Here is a 20,346-nt window from a genome sequence, read left to right as displayed (position 1 = left end):
AAGGATGAGAATTTTGAAATCGACCAGGGTTCGGACTTGGTCTCTTCCTGCTTCTGACAGCTCAGAACCTCACCGTGCGATGCAATTCTCGACAGAGCCACAGAGTGAGCGGGTATATTTAAAACGTCTCTCTTAGACAGAGAGTGAAAGATTATATTTTTTTAAACAAACGACCCCTACGTAAAAAGAGGCAGCCATTTTGGTTGCTCTTGATGAATTGCTATTTTGTTTTTAAAACAGGAAGGTCTATCAAACTGTATTCTGCTGACTGATTAAGTCACATTTTCTTCTAATGTTTACAATATACATTAACGATTTAGATGATGGAATTGAGTGTAATATCTCCAAGTTTGCAGATGACACTAAATTGGGTGGCGGTGTGAGCTGTGAGGAGGACGCTAAGAGGCTGCAGGGTGATTTGGATAGGTTAGGCGAGTGGGCAAATACATGGCAGATGCAGTATACTGTGGATAAATGTGAGGTTGTCCACTTTGGGGGCCAAAACACGAAGGCAGAATATTATCTGAATGGCGGCAGATTAGGAAAAGGGGAGGTGCAGCGAGACCTGGGTGTCATGGTTCATCAGTCATTGAAGGTTGGCTTGCAGGTACAGCAGGCGGTGAAGAAGGCAAATGTTATGTTGGCCTTCATAGCAAGGGGATTTGAGTATAGGAGCAGGGAAGTCTTACTGCAGTTGTACAGGGTCTTGGTGAGGCCCCACCTGGAATATTGTGTTCAGTTTTGGTCTCCTAATCTGAGGAAGGACATTCTTGCTATTGAGGAAGTGCAGCGGAGGTTCACCAGACTGATTTCTGGGATGGCAGGACTGACATATGAGGAGAGACTGGATCGACTGGGCCTGTATTCACTGGAGTTTAGAAGGATGAGAGGGGATCTCATAGAAACATATAAAATTCTGATGGGACTGGACAGGTTAGATGCGGGAAGAATGTTCCCGATGTTGGGGAAGTCCAGAACCAGGGGACATAGTCTTAGGATAAGGGGTAAGCCATTTAGGACTGAGATGAGGAGGAACTTCTTCACTCAGAGAGTTGTTAAACTATGGAATTCCCTACCGCAGAGAGTTGTTGATGCTGGTTCATTGGATATATTCAAGACGGAGTTAAATATGGCCCTTGCGGCTAAAGGGATCAAGGGGTATGGAGAGAAAGCAGGAACGGGGTACTGAAGGAATGATCAGCCATGATCTTATTGAATGGCGGTGCAGGCTCGAAAGGCCGGATAGCCTACTCCTGCATCTATTTTCCAAGTTTCTATGTTTCTATGAAATTTCTGGATTTTTAGTGCCCTTTTGGAGATCACCTTTAACAAGCCTGTCCTATTTAACAAACTAGTAGTTTGTCTGCAAGTGAGTGAAAAGGCGAAAATCCAATCGTGTGGTTCAGATCGCAAGAAGTAATTTGCATCAACCAAATAGACCCCCAAACCCTGGGCCTCTTTATTATTCCTAATGCATAACAGCTAGTGAAGGAATCTGGAATCGTCAGACAGCAGTTGCAGTCTTTGCAGCTTTTTCCTGTTTAGGTGTTTGACCTCAGGAAACATTACTAACTACTATATATTATAAAGTTTAATAACCTCGCCATTAGCAGGGCTTCACAACACTGTAACAATGCCATTATAAATAACACTTAAATTGTAAGAAGCTATACTCTGGCAACATAATTCATCGGTAATATTTCAGTAGTGTGTGAAATCAAAAGCAGGTTATTGTGATGATCCACTGCAGTAATATGTCGTGGCCCAACTTAAACACTAATATTTCAAGTATTAAAACAGCCTGGAAAACATAATGGAATCATTAAGGGTTGGAGCAGATGTCCGTTGGGGGAGAAAAATGGGCGTTAAAAGATGGCCTATAAATCGCACCTGTGACTGTTACGCTCCAAAGAAAAAGATCACTTGCACTAGTATATAAGCTGCACCTCCACATTCACTGGTCGAAAAATGCTGCTTGAACTTGTCATTCTGCAGCAGTTCTGTGGCATTCGCTTAAAGTTAACCATAAGAATTAAGTGACATCCTGGTGTATCTGCGTAGAGATCAGGAGTATACTGCTGAAATCACTGTGCCTTCTGAGGCAATGGGCTGCTGCCATACGTGTAGGACCAGAACTGTAGCCGGCGATAATGGTCACTGGACTGCAGCTGTGTGGTTCTCCATGCTTCTCTTCTTAGGCTGTCCCTCAGAGTCGAGGATGACTTGCATCCACACCAATATAAGTTCTCAGGTGACTGATGAGTCCGATGCGGAACCTACAATCTCTGTCACAGGTGAGTTGTTGTGCGCTCCTTCTGCTGTTTGCGCTTGGCTCCCGGCATAGAGACTCGAAGTGTTCGGCGCTTTCCCAGATGCTTCTCCTCCACTTTGAGCGACCTTGGGCCAGGGATTCCCGGGTTGTTAATGGATGGAGGGATGGACTGGCCCACCTTGCTTCCTTCACTCAAAGGATTGCAAGAAAAAATACTCTAGTTTGACTAATATGGAGAGATCGCTCTTGTCTTTTGTAGCCACATAGCCACACACATCATTGAATGAAATTAGAGAGCTGGAATAAAGTACTATGGTAAAACGGTTCACATTGATGCATCACTGAATGATAATTTGGTGACGGTTTATGAAAGTAAAAGCTTATACTTAACGCTTACACACGATGTTTGCAGATTCAAATTTTGGATATAGGACTAAAAACATTTAAAACTCAAACATCTGTTAATTCATGGTGTTAACACTCTTAGGCAGTCCCTCGGAGTCGAGGATGACTTGCTTCCACACTAAAAATGAGTTCTAAGATGACTGAGTTCAATGCGGGACCTCCGCGTGCTCCCGGCAAAGAGACTCGAGCTGTTCAGCACCCTCCCCAATGCTTCTCCACCACTTTGAGTGGTCTTGAGCCAGGGATTCCCAGGTGTCGGTGGGGATGTTGCACTTTTACAAGAAGGTTTTGAGGGTGTCTTTGAAGCGTTTCCTCTGCCCACCTGGGGCTCGCTTGCCATGTCGGAGCTCCGAGTAGAGCGCTTGCTTTGGGAGTCTAGTATCGGGCATGCGAACAATGTGGCCAGTCCAGCGGAGCTGATCGAGCGTGGCCAATGCTTCGATGTTGGGGATGTTGGCCTGAGCGAGAACACTGACGTTGGTCCGTCTGTCCTGCCAATGGATTTGCAGGATCTTGCGGTGGCAGCGTTGGTGGTAATTCTCCAGTACTTTGAGGTGCCTACTATATATAGTCCATGTCTCTGAAGCATAAAGCAGGGCATGCATTCCACTAATTGAGGCATTCTCCTCAGTACAGATCATCGGGCATCTGTGTAATCACTAAGTCTCTCCCTGATGGTTGTCTCCAAACAAGTCAAAGTCATCCCAAAGTATTCATGGCAGCATACATGAGAGACGCATCTACTTCTGTGTTCATGGCCTACATTATTTTGGTCATCACTGTTCCCAATGGTGTTGCAGCCTCCGCAATGTCATAATGCTGCAAAGACAATCTTTAATTCATCCCTTGTGTTGTTGTGGGAATGAAGCCAAGTGTTATCCATTTTAGCCTTTTACTCAGATAGTTCTCTTGTGTTGAGTACCCACAAGCACTCCTGTAAGTGAGCCCACACTCCCTTCAAACCGATAGGCCCAAATATCGAGTCATAGTCACACAGAAACTCTTTTCACCAAGAACTAGGTGACACGGTCGGTTAAGGCCTTTCACCTCTGGGACCGCAGGACAAATCCAGCTCTGACGGATGGGTGAACATCTCCCCTGTCTGCTGGCTGTGAGGGTCCGATGTGAAATGAGCTTCGGCAGTCTCAAGCCCATTCCGAGTGAGCACAGACCCAAAGCACAGAAGCGCCCCTGATTCACCACTGGTTAGTCTCTCTCCGAGCTGGCAGATCTGGGAAATGGAAATGGAATGCATCACAGTGTTGCGGCAGAGAGTGTTCTTTCAGGTTAGAGCTGAGCCATGTTGTTGGGGCAGACTAAAGGGAGATTTACTCTGTGCTGTACCTGACCTTGGCATTCGCAAGCACTCACTACCCTCACCTTGATGAGCATGGAAGTTTTTAAAAAAGCACTAAACTTAACTTACGGGATGTGACATAAGCTCTCTGACAATCTCCTAGACTTGGGAAAGCAGTAGAAAAACACTCTATTAACATGTGGATTAGGCAATAAATACCAGATAGATTGATTAAAAATAACATAAGCAGTATAAGCAAAGATAATATAGTAGTTTACATAACATAACTATTCATATAATATAGAAAATAATAAATATTCGACCCTTCGGTAATAGTCGATCTGAAATAATTTTGATGTCTTTAATAATAACTTTATAAGGGGTTCTTTCTTCTTTGCCCCACAAAATCTCTCAAGATGGCCTCAGAAGAACCTGCAACATGCTTTTGAGATATACTCCTGGCACCCTTTGAAGTTCACCTCGGAGAAAAGGCCCCAGAGTCATTCAACCCGAAAACACCAATGTTTTTCTGTACAACTCGAGACTATAAAACGGCAGAATGGAGACTGAGAGTGGGAGAAGGGTCATGGATGGGGTGATGTAATGGCCTTTTAGCTGAGCTTAAAAGCAAAACCATTGTACTGCGAATTGGGAGATAAAGAAGGGAGACATTTGGAGGGTGACACTGTAATGTGAGCAATGTGATCTTAGTGTGGGCTGTGATTATGTTCAGGTTAACTTAACCCTTAATAAACCTTCAAGTATTTGACTACAGGCAGAGGATTGTATCCTTTGTAATATTATAAAATTTATATTTACATTCAAAGAAAGAACTTGCATTTATTTGGCATCTTTCGGGACAGCCCAAAGCGCTTCACAGCCAATGAAGTACTTTTGAAGTGTAGTCACTTGTACTGTAGAGCAGTGGTTCTCAAACTAGGGTCCAGGTCTGTAGATACTTTCCATGGGGTCTGTGAAATAATGTGAAAGTGCTTCCCAAGAATGACTGGCCTTACACCTAACATCAAAAGTTGTTCATGGATGGAGGGATAGATTGCCCCACCTTGTTTCCTTCACTCAAAGGATTGCACAGAAAGAAAAAACGCTCTCATTTGATGAATATGGAGAGATCGCTCTTGTCTTTTGTAGCCACATACGTCATTGAATGAAATTAGAGAGCTGGAATGAAACATAGAAACATAGAAAATAGGTGCAGGAGTAGGCCATTCGGCCCTTCCAGCCTGCACCACCATTCAATAAGATCATGGCTGATCATTCACCTCAGTACCCCTTTCCTGCTTTCTTGCCATACCCCTTGAACCCTTTAGCCGTAAGGGCCATACCTAACTCCCTCTTGAATATATTCAATGAACTGGCATCAACAACTCTCTGCAGTAGGGAATTCCACAGGTTAACAACTCTGAGTGAAGAAGTTTCTTCTCATCTCAGAACTAAGTGGCTACCCCTTATTCTTAGACTGTGTCCTCTGGTTCTGGACTTCCCAACATCAGGAACATTCTTCCTGCATCTAACTTGTCCAGTCCCATCAGAATTTTATATGTTTTTATGAGATCCCCTCCCATCCTTCTAAACTCCAATGAATAAAGGCCCAGTCGATCCAGTCTCTCCTCATATGTCAGTCCTGCCATCCCAGGAATCAGTCTGGTGAACCTTCGCAGCACTCCCTCAATAGCAAGAACGTCCTTCCTCAGATTAGGAGACTAAAACTGAACACAATATTCCAGGTAAGGCCTCACCAAAGCCCTGAACAACTGCAGTAAGACCTCCCTGCTCCTATACTCAAAACCCCTTGCTATGAAGGCCAATATACCATTTGCCTTCTTCACCGCCTGCTATACCTGCATACCAACTTTGAATGACTGATGTACCATGACACCCAGGTCTCGTTGCACCTCCCCTTTACCTAATCTGCCACCATTCAGCTAATATTCTGCCTTCGTGTTTTTGCCCCCAAAGTGGATAACCTCACATTTATCCACATTATACTGCATCTGCCATGCATTTGCCCACTCACCTAACCTGTCCAAGTCACCCTGCAGCCTCTTAGCGTCCTCCTCACAGTTCACAACGCCACCCAGTTTAGTGTCATCTGCTTGGAGATATTATACTCAATTCCTTCATCTAAATCATTAATGTATATTGTAAATAGCTGGGATCCCAGCACTGAGCCTTGCGGCACCCCACTAGTCACTGCCTGCCACTCTGAAAAGGACCCATTTATCCCGACTCTCTGCTTCTTGTCTGCCAACCAGTTCTCTATCCACATCAGTCCATTACCCCCAATACCATGTGCTTTCGTAAAACATTGATACATCACTGAATAATTTGGTGACAGTTTACAATAGTAAACGTTTATACTTAACACTTATAAATGATGTTTGCAAATTCAAATTTTGGAAACAGGACTAAAAACATCTTAAACTCAAACATGCCTCCCATAGGTGTCAACATTAAGTTTGTAACGACTCACAACTCACCTGTTGTGCTGAACTCCAGCTAGGAATTATTCATTTAAGTTGATGTATAAACTGTAGATGAGCACTGATGTAGATTTCACCACTCCTACAGTGTGCCGGAATTCCTATACAATGACACAACCCATTCCTCGAACAGGCAAAGGCCGCCCGATACAATTCAGCAACTTGCACTCAAACCCCCAAGACAGGGAATTAGGGATGTTTGGCAGACTAGTAGTCACACCAGTTGTGTTAAATAAGCAAGCATGTTTATGATTAAGTTTTTTGATGATATCAATGCATATTAATTTAAAAGCATTGGCCTAAAAATTGTGGTCCACTGCGAAGCTCCAGAGCACACTGGGGGGCCTGCGGAAAGAATATACACTTACTTAATGGGGGGCTGTTATTCGTAAACTTGCTGTCTGACGCTGTGTGCTGGAGGGCAACGCAATGGCCCAAGGATCCCAGGGTGCAGCCTGTGCGGAAGACTACCTGGGATCACGTGGGCCTGGTCCTCCAATCAGGAAACAGGATTAGATTTCACATCATTTTTGTAGGGAATCCCGTAATCAGATTTAATTACAATTACTTTACAGGATTAGAATGTAATTCCTAATGAGCTTCATTCCACCAATTTCATTACATCTTAGTTCTGTTAGTAAAAATTTAATTTGCTGATAATAGTTATCAACATCGTTAAAACTCCAATCTTCACAGAAACAAGAAAAACTCATGTGATACAATTAAATTATCCAATTTCCGAGATGAAAATGGTTAAAACATGCCTGAGGTATCCCCTTGCGCTGATGCAAACAGGCCCGGTGCCTGTTTGCATCAACCGTAAAATGTTCGTACGCAATTGCTGGGCAGTTGGTGCACAAATAGCCCAACTCTGCGCCAGCAATTGCTTTTCTTTGGCCATGCGGATGATCTGTCGATGCGTACGTTGACAGATCGCAAGTTAAGGATACAGTGCATGAAATCCCGAACATGCGTGCGATTTCAGTGGTGGTACAAAGGCTTATTCTCAGACCCACCACAAACTCTGGCCCATTATGTGCATTACATCCTATCTCAAATAACCAACAATAAAAGCTACATACTTTAATGTTGAACTAATCTCACTATAAGGGAAATGGTTAGCAAAACGGTCCTTAAATCAGTAATAGAATTTCTTTCTCGTTAGTAATATACGATATATCTTTTTTTGCAGTGGTGTCTAAAAATCCCCCAAAATGAGCTAAATGCAATAATTTCTAATGATATAGCTTCATCAGTAGCCAACAAATCGCTGGCTATCAAATAAAGTGTACAAGTTTTTAAAAAAGAGAAAATTTATGGACATGCATAAAACAAACGATAAAAATAGTAAATAAATATAAACTGAGGATTGGCTTTTATGGAAACTGCAGGCTGTAGTTTTATTATTGAATGTGTTTAGTTTCATTCAGTTTAATTTTGCCGGGAGGTGGTAACGGCAAATGTGGCATAAGCAAAGGAATGATGCTTTAATAAAACACTCTTTAAATGCAGCACTTTCATATTATGGCGGAGCAGGCTCGAGGGGCCGTATGGCCTACTCCTGCTCCTTTTTATTATTATGAGTATTGTATTGTATTATAATTTAGATGGGGGGGGGTGAGGGGGGGGGTCCATGATTGCTAATCCATTTGTAAAAGGAGTCCTTCAACTAAAAAAATTTGAGAACCACTGATGTGGGGAAATTGCATCTAGCTTTAAAGTACATTTGGTTTTAACTTGACCGTACCAAGATAAAAAGGCAGAGCCAAGTACACCAGGCACCAAATGCAACATTTTGTCACACTAAGGGCATGCTCAGTGTGAGGAATGTGCTGCAACAGCCTCCGCTGTGAAGCAAATCTATTAATGTTTGTATCCGGAGACATCTTATGAAGGACTTTCTGCTCTGTAGATGCTGGTCCAGCAGCAAGGACCACTTCCGCCAACCCTTCAGCATCAGCACTTGACCCCGTGCTGCCTCATTCTTATCACTAAATAATGGGCATGAACATAAGAACATAAGAAATAGGAGCAGGAGTAGACCACATGGCCCCTCGAGCCTGCTCCGCCATTTAATACGATCATGGCTGATCCGATCATGGACTCAGGTCCACTTCCTGCCCGCTCCCCATAACCCCTTATTCCCTTATCGGTTAATAAACTGTCTATCTCTGTCTTAAATATATTCAATGACCCAGCTTCCACAGCTCTCTGAGGCAGCAAAATGTCTGGGCTGCTGCGTGATGCTAATGCGGTGATGCTGGCCGGTGCAGGGGTGAATATTCTTCTACACCTACACCCTAAAGACTTCTCCATGATTTGTGAAAAGAGCAGATGGGGAATATTATTAGGATTGACACGTAATTAGACATTCAGGTGCAGTGTTTTTGTGAAGGGCTCGTGACCAATCGGTATGATTGGACACGTTGATGCAACATATGGTGCCGGTGATAGAATGTGCGATTAGTATGATATGTACCAGGTGGTCTGCACACCCCTGCAACCTCCGAGGGCCAGCACCTTCCTTCTAATTCCACTGTCTTCTGCGCCTGTACTGTCAAAGGCTTCTCCTGGAATGGATTACCATCTGCTCCACTCTCTGCCCTCCTATTCCGTGGTAATTTGGCCTTTAAACATAAGAACAGTGTGAATTAATAAGAGAGGCTGATGTGCCACCTGGCGTGACATTCATTCATTTGAATTTCTTCAATAACTCACACTTGAAAGAAAAGCCATGTATGTCTTCCACATTATGAGAGGCTGATATGTGAATGTGTATTACGTTCATTAATGTGATTATTTTCACACTGCCTATACTTCACTCACAGCTTTAACAATACCCCATGTACTGCTTTCATCTCCATATAGCACATGGTAATACTCCTGCATTACCTCGGTGCTCTTTCTCAAGGCACAAAACTTCTTGTGGTCCTCCTATCAGGTCCTCGCAGTGGTCAGTCTCGAGTTCTCCTGAGTCGGTAATCTTCTGCTTTGCTCTTGGTGTCTGAGGTTGGTTTATGGGCTGTGGTCCAATCACACCACGTTCAACCTGCATTTCAACAGTGCTGCCGCCGAGAGACTTCATGCACTGTTCAGTGAAGCAGGCTTTTGTACATCTCTGACCTTTTTAACCAAGCTCTGTGCTGGGCAAACAATGAGATTTTATCTTAGCCTAGTGTCACTTTAGCTGTTGAGAATTGTGAGAATATCACTGTTACAGATGTATAGTGGTTGCCTGGTTACCTTGTGTCCTGCTAACAAATTCATATTACACAGAAACTTTGGCAGAAACATTGTGTGCACCATCTTAATTTGAGTCTATTAATTTCTGCAAAGTTACGGATCTTTATTTGTGAAAAGCGGACACTTTAACCTACAGTGTCAGAGAACAAAACAGGATGAAAGGTACACTTAATGGGTCATTTTAACCTAACCTGTCCGGCTAGGTCACTGGAGAGTAAAATCGGGCAGCGTGTGAAATGGGCGACCATTCTGATCCTGTCAGTATCCTCCTGGGCGGGTTCAGTTAAAACTATCCCAACATGCTTAAAGAGAAAACGTTTCTCGACTCTGAGAATTTGGTGGGCGAGGACGGGTGGTTGCTGACCTCCTCCCCACCACTTTCCCCAAACGCATTGATCCTTGCTGAGGTAGAGTGCAAAAGGTGCAGATATTTTCCAGTACTTTTGCCCACATGACTATTCTTCCTGTGTGAGCCTTGATGCTCAGTGTGAACATGGCAATCACTATAGCCTGTCCTTGACTGGATGCCCGCACACATGCCCTACCAACAGGTGTCGCTGTGTGGCAGTCAGCAGGGGTAATTCTGGCTGATATACTCTTCCCTTAACCCAGGGATGCTCAGGCCATTTGTAATGTTCCTATCACACCCACCCTTCTCCCCCTCCCCAGCCATTTGTAACACCCTTATCGCCCTTCCCCACTGGCACACTCAACACAAAACGGGTCCCTCCCTTCAATGGCTGGACCACTCATCACTTGAGTTCACTGAACCACAGCAAAAGCTGCTTCAAACACTAATTGCTCCCAATTGTATTATTCCACTCTCTTTGCAGATCAGGTACCGAAGGGTCATCGACACCGAGGCAGCCGCACAGCGAGTAAGAACAATCGGATATAACACGACAGCCAGAATCAGAGACCTTAAACCCCACACACGCTACTATGTGGAAGTCAGGGCCTACAACAAAGCAGGAGCTGGCCCTGCCAATAGACAAATCGCAATCACTACAAAGAAAGCACGTATGTATCGCTTCAGTGATGTGTGATTTTAGCATCGCTTGTTGTAAAGATGTGGCTGTCAATTGCTGTACCATTTATCATCCAAAATTCTGCTGTGTCAGCTTGGTTGAATTAGTAGCATTGTCACCTCTGGCCCAGAAGGTTGGGTATTCAAGTCCTAAACCAGGACTTCAGCTCTTCATTTTGGTTGGCTATGGGAATGCTGCATTGGAAGAAGTGCTATCTTTCAAATGAGATGTTGTACTATGGTCCCATTTGCCTGTTTGGGTAAATATTAAAGATCCCGTGGCACAATTTAAAGAACAGGAGGCCTGTGCCAATATTTTTCCCTCAACAGCATCACCAAAAATCCCAGGTTAACATCTTACTGCTGATTGAGGAGTGATTCTTCATTGGCTGTTGCGTGTGCATACACACACTGTGCTGGAAAATTCTTTGTGAAGTCCTTTGGGATAGTTTAGTGATCAGGTGCTGTGTGGTATCAAGTATTTATTTATTTTAAAATGGCCATCTTCTGAGGCCAAGCTTGAAGGGTACGTTAAAAGCTGCTCAACTTCCCGATCCCATGACAGTGTATTTCCAGACGGAGGCATTGCATAGTAATCAGGAGTGAGAAGTCTGGCCGATGGGTGCTGTAATTGGCCCAGCCAATTACAGCATCTCCAACTCCCCCTCCTCAGCTGGGATCAGATCATTCGCCACAGGCTGGGCACCTAACCGAGATCTTCCTTGAGCTTTATATGTTTAGCTGCTCCCTGAATAACCTTCCTGCTCTCTGAATAACCTTCCTGCTCCCTGAATAACCTTCCTGCTCCCTGAATAACCTTCCTGCTCCCTGAATAACCTTCCTGCTCCCTGACTAACCTTCCTGCTCCCTGAATAACCTTCCCGAGCTATGGGAGAAGTCTTTCGGGACACGGCACCATATTCAGAAACAAAGAGGTTGCAGCAACACAGTTTGTGGCATTCTTCACTGCCTCCCAGTACCTCACCCAATTGGCCATTCTTCACAGGTTGATCTAAACCAGAAGGTTATTTGACCGTGCAGGGCACCACAGGCGAGACCAAAGCTGTCCTCATCCAATTCCTATCTGAATTTCCCAGCGCTGGATAGTGCTCAGGAGGTAGGAAATGCTGACACCCTGCTCAACTCCACCCACCCCATCCTCCTGCCGAACCAGCCGGGGCACACTGATGTTGCAGCCCCGACCCAATCTCAGAGTAGAATCAGAACTGAAAAATGCAAAAAGAACATGGCAAAAAGTTCACACGACAGGCAAAACCACACTTGTTGCAGTACAAGAGTCTTCTGGCAGTCGATATTGCTGCAGTCCCTGTTGATATCTGCTCGACATCAATTGTCTGAAAATTCCCAAATATCTTCCCATCACTGTTCAGTATCCCGGCAGTTCTAAAGTTGAGCACAGCTATCTCTTAAAGTTTCATTGACTACATCGCAGTCCCCTCTGGGAACCTGTTCTTTCTCTTCTGGTGTAACCTGTCAATTATAAACTGCTGATCTGAATTTAATTTAATTATTCTCCAGCTCCCAGCAAGCCGCCAAGAATAATCGACACCACGTTGGTTGGCACCCACTTCAAGATCTCCTGGGAAGCGGTCAAGCCATTGGACAACGAGTCAAACGTGGAAGGCTACAAGGTACGTTACAAGTCGAGCAATCGTGTGAACGGTGATTCAGACTGTGGAAACCCCATTATCCACATTCCAGTCCTTCTCTTTCTCGATTATCAGCCAGAATCCTCGTGGGACAAATCCTTGAGCGAGAGGTCACCTCGGCTGGTCTGTCCGCTGTCATCAGTCTCCCCAGTCTGACATAAATCAGCCTCACAGCCCACAAGATTCCGTGCAGTGTGTGTTGTTTGTATAAAGCTTATTCTCATTCCCATGCCACAGGTATTGCTGTACCATGCGTCTGGGGACCCACCAGCACCGGTTTCAGTTGTCCGCTCATGTTCCTTTTCAGTTTTGGGTGATGATAGCAGCTCCATTTTGCACGGAAGAGAATGAAAGGGACTGGAAAAACTGCTGGGATTTATCCCTGTTGATTTGACAGGACGAATGTTAAAACAATCACTGCTCTGAAATATGCACTCCTTTGCATTTTTATTCCCTGCTTTCCCACATTTCTCTCTCGCTCCTCTTCTGAAGGTACTGACTGCTGCTGTCATAGCTTCATCTCCAACCTGTTCTCCCTTTGAGCACGGCCCTAACTAGAAGTGTGAGATCTTAGCATTTACCCTTTAGTCACTGATTTCACAGCACAGCTGCATTAATGCATGCATCCAATTGACCAAGAACGCAATTAAAAATTTGATTTTAAAGAAAGACTTGGATTTATATGACGTCTTTCATGACCATCGGACGTCTCAAAGTGCTTTACAGCTAACTAAGTACTTTTGGAGTGTAGTCACTGTTGTAATGTCGGAACTTTAGATAACTTAAGTTCAGTTACATCTCATTATTCTGCAGCTACCTCTAAAATGTGACTGAGCTTGATCTCCTCATTAGAAAATGTTTCATAGAGCCCAAGTTATGATACAACCAAGTTATGTGGAAACCAATTTTAATGAAAACATTTTTTTAAACAAATTTCAGGTGATACCACAAAGCAGCAAAATAGTCTTGAGTATCAATCAGATAGCTATGGAATGCTTGGGTTTTGATCAGATAGCTATGGAATGTCTGGGGATTCATTAAATATCTATGGACTACTGAGAGGAAATGAAGTCGGGGTGTCAGTCTTTGCTTTAAAGGAAACTTGCACATTGTGCTGAGCTCTGTCCAGTTCACCCGGACAATTCCTTCCTTGCTCCTCATAATCGCCAGGGCACCTCTGCAGGTTAGAACAGGAAGCTTCTATTCTGACTCAACAGCCCTGATCTATCTTGCTCAACTCCACCTGTCCCTCCAATCCCTTGAGCCTTTATGATCCCATTACACTTTTAGGGTCTGAGTATTTTGCAGCTTCCCTGATAGTTCCACAGTAAACACTCCACCAAATGTCCCTCGTCTGTGTTGAGTTAAACAGTCTCGGCGGGGGTGAGGGTGGTACAAGTGGGCCTCGGTGTCCCTGGGGTAGGGCAGGGAAACATTAACCAGGGGCTCTTGCTCCCAATCGCTAGCTGAGATCCCCTGCCGAGAAATGCAGGCACACGGCCCTGCTACAGTCAAATGGACGGCCACCATGCACTGGCCAAGCTCACACATGAAGAACAGGACGACACTGGAGGGCTGCCAGGGACCGTGGAACGGTGGCCCCCTCAAGGTATCAGGGTCTTTAAAGAAAGACTTGGATTTATATAGCGCCTTTCACGACCACCGGACGTCTCAAAGCGCTTTATAGCCAATGAAATACTTTTGGAGTGTAGTCACTGTTGTAATATGGGAAATGTGGCAGCCAATTTGCACACAGCAAGCTCCCACAAACAGCAATGTGATAATGACCAGATAATCTGATTTTGTTCTGTTGATTGAAGGTTAAATATTGGCCAGGACACCGGGGATAACTTCCCTGTTCATCTTCAAAATTGTGCCATGGGATCTTTTACACCCTCCTAAAAGAGCAGACAGGGCCTCGGTTTAACGTCTTATCTGAAAGACGGCACCTCCAACAGTACAGCACTCCCTCAGCCCTGCACTGGTGTCAGCTTAGATTTGTTTATGTGCTCAAGTTCCTGGAGTGGGACTTGAACCCACAACCTTCTGATTCAGAGGTGAGTGTGCTACCCACTGAGCCACAACTGACAGGAGGTGAATGCACCTGGCCTACAAAAATCATTACAAAAGAGCTCTTCGAATGATGGCCCTGGCCTAACAAAAATCTTCAGGCCTACCTCTGGCCGCACAGAGGCTCTCCTCTCCCCGATTTCCTTACCCACTGACTTCCAAATCAACTCCATGGAGGAACCGTCGGATTCCCTGCTGCCCCCACCCCTCCCCACCCCAGGTATTGTGACGAGGCCCGACCATGAAAATGACTCGGGCCTCTCGCTGCGGCCCACTTCGACCAATCGGCGGGCAGTATGATGGCTCCACCCACTGTTTGCCCGGAGTGGGCTCCCGCTGGAAATTGTTGCGTGATCTCTGCTGCCGACGAATGTTATACACAAAACCCAAGTCAGGATAAGAACACGGCAGAATTCCTTGCACAAAATCGTTTTTAAAACAAATTGGTTGTTAGAAAAAAAATAATCTCATGAAACCGCAAGGCAGCAAAGTAGGGTAGGAAAGGCCGGATACAATTACTTGTTGAAAATGAAGTCTATGCTTTGTGAGGAAAAAACTTGGGTTGTGGTAAGAAAATTCCATGCTCTCCATGCACACCCCTGTTGTCTGGAGAACAAGCTGCCTTTATTCATGTTCTCGGATAGTGATCAGCTCGAGTCCAGCTGGGCTAGCTCCTTTCTCTTGAAGCTGTGCAAATCTATTACCTTCTTCGATTCTGCAAACCAGCGAATCAAAGTGCAACAAAGAAAGACTTGCATTTATATAGCGCTTTTCAAATCCTCAGGACGTCCCAAGGTGTTTCTGAGCCAGTGAAGTGCAGTCACTGGTGTAATGTAGGGAAACATGGCAGTCAATGTGGGGCCCAGCAGGATCTGACAAACAACAGTGAGACAAATTACCAGCTAATCTGTGTTAGTGATGCTGATTGAGGGATAAATGTTGGTCAGGACACCCAGAGACTTCCCATGTTCTTCTGCCAATAGTGCCGTGGGATCTTTTGCATCCACTCGCGTGGGCAGACGGGGCCTCGGTTTAACCACTAATCCCAAGTACAGCACCTCTGACACTGCAGAACTCCAGTATCAGACCAGGTTCTGTGTGCAAGTCTCTGGAGTGGAGCTTGAATCTTCTCTCTGAGATGAGAGTTTTACCCCTGAACCGAGGCTGACCAAGCTTCCAAGGATGTCAGTCGCTTGGAGCTGAATTTTCCCCACCATTCTGCGCTGTTTCTTTTGCATCCGCTGTTTTTTTTGGAGCAGACCTAAATCTGCAAGTTTTGCCAAGGTTTCTGCACCATCGTAAACTACTTATGGACGATTTTTTTAGTTCCTGATTTTTTTAGTTCCCGATTTTTGGACGTCACTGGGGGTGCCGACTGCCAGCAGTGCCATTTCAGGCCATTTAAGCGAGTTTGGCCAACTAGGAATTTTTCAAAAACGGCGCAGTGCACCCTTCTGAAAAACCTTACCTGCACTTAAGAAAATCAGAGCTGCGAAGGCGCCATTGTTTTAGTGGAGCAAAGTTAGGTTTCAGAGAGAGGGAAGAAGAGCTGGGAACGGGGGGCGGTGGTGTGGGGGGCCGGGGGGGCTCGGGATAGCAGCGGCACCAGAGATCTACAATTGCTTATGTCTTGCTGCATCCTGTATGTTTCACTTTGCAGCCTCAGCCCTTCAGTGTGTCCCTCGTTACCCTGGCAACCTGTTTTTCGGCGCTGACCTTAATCTCCACTCACAGAGCTTAAGGACAATCTGTGCCGCTCCAAATTCAAAATTTATTCCAGCGAAACTGGCAACTTATTTTTGGGGCGCAGTCGGCCACTAAAAAATCGGACGTATCTTTACAACTTCGGCAAAAATCGGCAATGTGGAAAATTGACCCCACGGTCACCAGTGTTTCCCCTGCCGTCTCGCGTCTTAGGAACAGCCGGTACCTCCTTCCAACAGAGTCAGAAGTGCACTTTAAGCAGGTGCGAGTCTCTGATAAAATGTTTTCCAAAAAAAACTGCCTATTTGGCTGGGGGGTGGGTGGGTACATGAATTGGGCTGGGGTGGTCAGGAATTTGGGCTGAGAGGGGCATGAACTAGGGGCTGGGCGGGATCAGAAACTTGGGTTGGGATGGGGGAGCTCTATCCTGTCTGGCAGCGAAAATGTTCGTTTAGATAATCACAGCGATATTCTAGGCAAAAGTCCTTAAGATAATCGATCGCTTGATAATCCATAGCTAGATAATCCATAGCTATACAGCTCCATGTGGCACAACTCCAGCTCACAATACAGGCCCCGACTTCCAGTGCCGGGTTCGAGGGGTCTACTCATGCACGGGAGGAGGGGGGCGGAATCCAGGAGGCACAGGCGCAGAAAGTCGCTCAAAACACTAGTGCAAATAATCACTCTGTTTAAAAATTGGTGCAAAAAGAACAGGCATTTCACTCTTAATCTTCCCACACCCAGAATTGATTGAGAGTAATTACTTTCGCTTGGCAATTGCTGGCGAGCTGGGAAGGCAGGTGAGGGGGCCTTGCACATGCCACTCGGTCCTGGCATTTACCCTGAGCCAATTGACCAGGATGGGAGTCAACACCCGTGCCATGTATGGCACTTTCTGGAGCTCCGTCCCATTGGGGGCGGGAGTGTCTGGGAACATCTGGAGTGTTGCCTTTGCCGTTCCTTCGCAGGTGACAACCATTGCAGACAAAGACAGAAAGATCTGAAAAAAAACTAGACTGACACTCCAGCGCAGAGCTGAGGGAGCGCTGCACTGTCGGAGGTGCCGTCTTTTGGATAAGATATTAAACCGAGGCCCCGTCTGCTCTCTCAGGTGGACATAAAAGATCCCATGGCACTATTTTGAAGAAGAGCAGGGGAGTTATCCCCAGTGTCCTGGTCAATATTTATCCTTCAATCAACATAACAAAAACAGATTATCTGTTCATTATCACCTTGCTGTTTGTGGGAGCTTGCTGTGTGCAAATTGGCTGTCGCGTTTCCCACATTACAACAGTGGCTACCCTCCAAAAGTACTTCATTGGCTATAAAGCACTTTGAGATGTCCGATGGTCGTGAAAGGCGCTATATAAATGCAAGTCTTTCTTTACCATTGTTAATGGCTCCCTTTGTTCAGGTGTTATCCCACTTCATTTCAAAAGCTCCACCATCCTCCTCCGAAGCTCTGGAATTCCCTCCCTAAATCTCTCCGCCTCTGTACTTCTCTTTCCTCCTTTAAAACACTACTTTAAATCTAGCTACCTACCTCTTCGCTCAAGCTTTTGATCATCTACCCCAATATCTCCTTATACGGCTCGGTGTCATATTTTTTATTTTATATAGCATTCCTGTGAAGCTCCTTGGGACATTTGTATTACATTAAAGGTGCTATATTAATATAAGTTGTTGTTGTTGCTTAACAACCCAAACTTGGCCCATCTACCCTCTGCAACTATCGCCTAATTTCTAACTTCTTATTCTTGTCCAAGGTCGTTGAACATGTCATCGTTGGTTAATCTCTCGCTGTTTAATCCTGTGTGGCCCGGTTTCTGTCCTGTCAACAGCTCAAAGACTGCCCTGGTCAAAGTCACCAAAAGCATTCTCTGTCGCTGACTGTGGCACTTTATCATCTTGACCACGGTCTGTCACAGTATCTCCTGCACTGCCTCTTCTCCATGGCCCAGCTCAGAGGGGCTGCCCTTGCATTGGTCGACTTCCACTGGTCCCAATGCAACCAATGAATCTCCGGCAATGACTTCTCCAGCTCCTGCACAGTCACCTCCAGAGTTCCCCAGGGATCCACCTTCGACCCCACTTCCTCCTCCTCTGCAAGCAGCCCCTCTGTGGCATTGTACATATGCACAGAGTCATCCTCCACACATGTGCTGCCGACAGCCAGCTTTATGTCTCCAACACTTTCCTCAATCTGATCCCCAGAACCATCTGTAAGCTCTCATGATCGGCAATGCCTGTTTTATGATGGATGTCCAGAGCTGCACACAGATGGGCCAGAATTGTACCTCATTCATCAATTATGCAACCTCTTTAGATTTGTACTCCACCCATCTGCCTTTGCAGCATCTCTATACAGGGTACTTCATTTGCAGTTAAACATTGTGCTGACAGTTTCATAGGCTTATCCAGCAGGATCTGTTTACTGATGGGCACACAGTACCGTGATTCTATTTAACACAGATCTTTTTAGTTCCTGCTTCCCATAATACTTATTTTACGCTTATCCACTTTGGACCTTATCTGGTACTTTTGGACCCAATTGCTTAAACGTTGCATTATCCTCTCTCCTATTATTTATAAGTTTGACCACCTCATTCAAGTTATCTTAACAGCGTCAAGGGTATGTGGCCTTTAAGTGGCCGTGTCCCTTTAGATTTTCAGGGCTGGCTGGCTGTGCCAGGTATCAAACCCATTTTCTCAGCACACTTCCTGACCTGGGCCAATGTGCACTGGGGAGTGCATTGTAATCATTTAAATGTCTTGACCTTTTGAACTCTGCCACGGTCAGGTCACTATGGTACCAAGCCTGCTTTGTGCTCGATATACTTTTATCGACACCAACACCTTGCCTCCCCGTGCTTGCAAACATCGCACCACCACACCTACGCCGCGAATATGCAGTCTCCGGAGGTTACAAACGTTACACCAGCAAAGACATGCCGATCCAGGTCGACTTGAACAACCTCCCAACAACCCGTCTCAAATCTAGGCCATTTTGGACTGTTGCCAAATCCCTTCAGCGATCTCCCCTCAGCCTTGATGACCGATGGTAAAATGCCTGGTAGAACTGCGACATACGGAATGGATTCCTTACAGATTTCACAACACCATTGATAGCTCTGGATAAAGTGTAGTTGTGCAATCCTGCAATGCACCATGGCTCAGCCCATAGTTACATTCCAATTAATATGATCATACTTCTAAACTGGGACAAGTATCAAACCTTCCTCGCAAACAGTGGACAACCATCAACCGCCTCAAAACCGGTCACGGTCGATACTGCCACCTTCTCCATCGGTGGAAGATTAAAGCATCCCCATCATGCGACTGTGGAGCTCCTAATCAGATCCTGGAGCACTGCCCTCAGAGGGAATTCGCAGGCAGATGCAGGGCATCCACGCTATTACACCGGAGGCTTTGGCCTGGATATCCAACTTGGATATTGACACTTGATTTGCTTTGCTACAAACATAAAAAAGAAGATAGAAGAAGTACTTGGAACACTGTGAATCTGCCGCTACATAATCCCCGTTGTATCCGGAAGCAGTCATGTCCCACTCTTCCCAGTTCAGCTTCGGTTATACAATTCCATGCATTCCAAAGGAAGTCACCCATTATAAAATTATTAACTGTACAAACCCTTCTAATCTCGTATAAGATGCCTTATTTTTCTTTATCTGCCCTGGGAGTCTGTACCAGACCCCAGCTGTTACCCCAGTCCACTCCTAGTGCACCCCTCCCCACCTCATTCACAAATATTGACACACCTCTGGGCCCCCTTGCAAATAGCAGAATATCTCAGGGGGCTCCCTACAAATATTGACACATTCGGAGGGATGCCCTACCCTAACCTCTGAAAGATGGTATCGGCTACACAAAGGGAAATAGTGCTCTCCTTGCAGAAAATATTTTTTATTAGTTTGGGGCAGCGGAAATAATAAACACTCGAGAATATAGAAAGCAGAATTCTGAATACACTATGCTTGTGGCATATAACGTGTCTGAACCCAGAAGGACCGAAATCTAATGACCTCAAGGCCTCCACCCCCTACGGTCCCATTATGGACCCCTGGGGTTTGTAGACCCGAGTTTGCAAAGCTAAGTGTTGGGTGAGGTATCCAATCACCACTTGACAACAGAAG

The 20,346-nt window shown here is 45.4% G+C and overlaps 1 protein-coding gene across 1 annotated transcript in view; it reads left to right on the top strand.

Annotated features, from left to right (window-relative positions):
- The window catches only part of cntn1b (contactin 1b), a 1,027,096-nt gene that overhangs the window by 893,099 nt on the left and 113,651 nt on the right, over positions 1 to 20,346 (top strand). The window contains exons 22-23 of the mRNA XM_070900643.1: positions 10,552 to 10,738; positions 12,285 to 12,397. Coding sequence (XP_070756744.1) covers positions 10,552 to 10,738; positions 12,285 to 12,397 — 300 coding nt within the window. The remainder of the gene's footprint in view (positions 1 to 10,551; positions 10,739 to 12,284; positions 12,398 to 20,346) is intronic.

This window comes from Pristiophorus japonicus, chromosome 15, assembly GCF_044704955.1.
Source record: "Pristiophorus japonicus isolate sPriJap1 chromosome 15, sPriJap1.hap1, whole genome shotgun sequence".
In the NCBI taxonomy this organism is placed as follows: domain Eukaryota; kingdom Metazoa; phylum Chordata; class Chondrichthyes; family Pristiophoridae; genus Pristiophorus; species Pristiophorus japonicus.
This window is presented reverse-complemented; position numbering and strand designations above follow the sequence as displayed.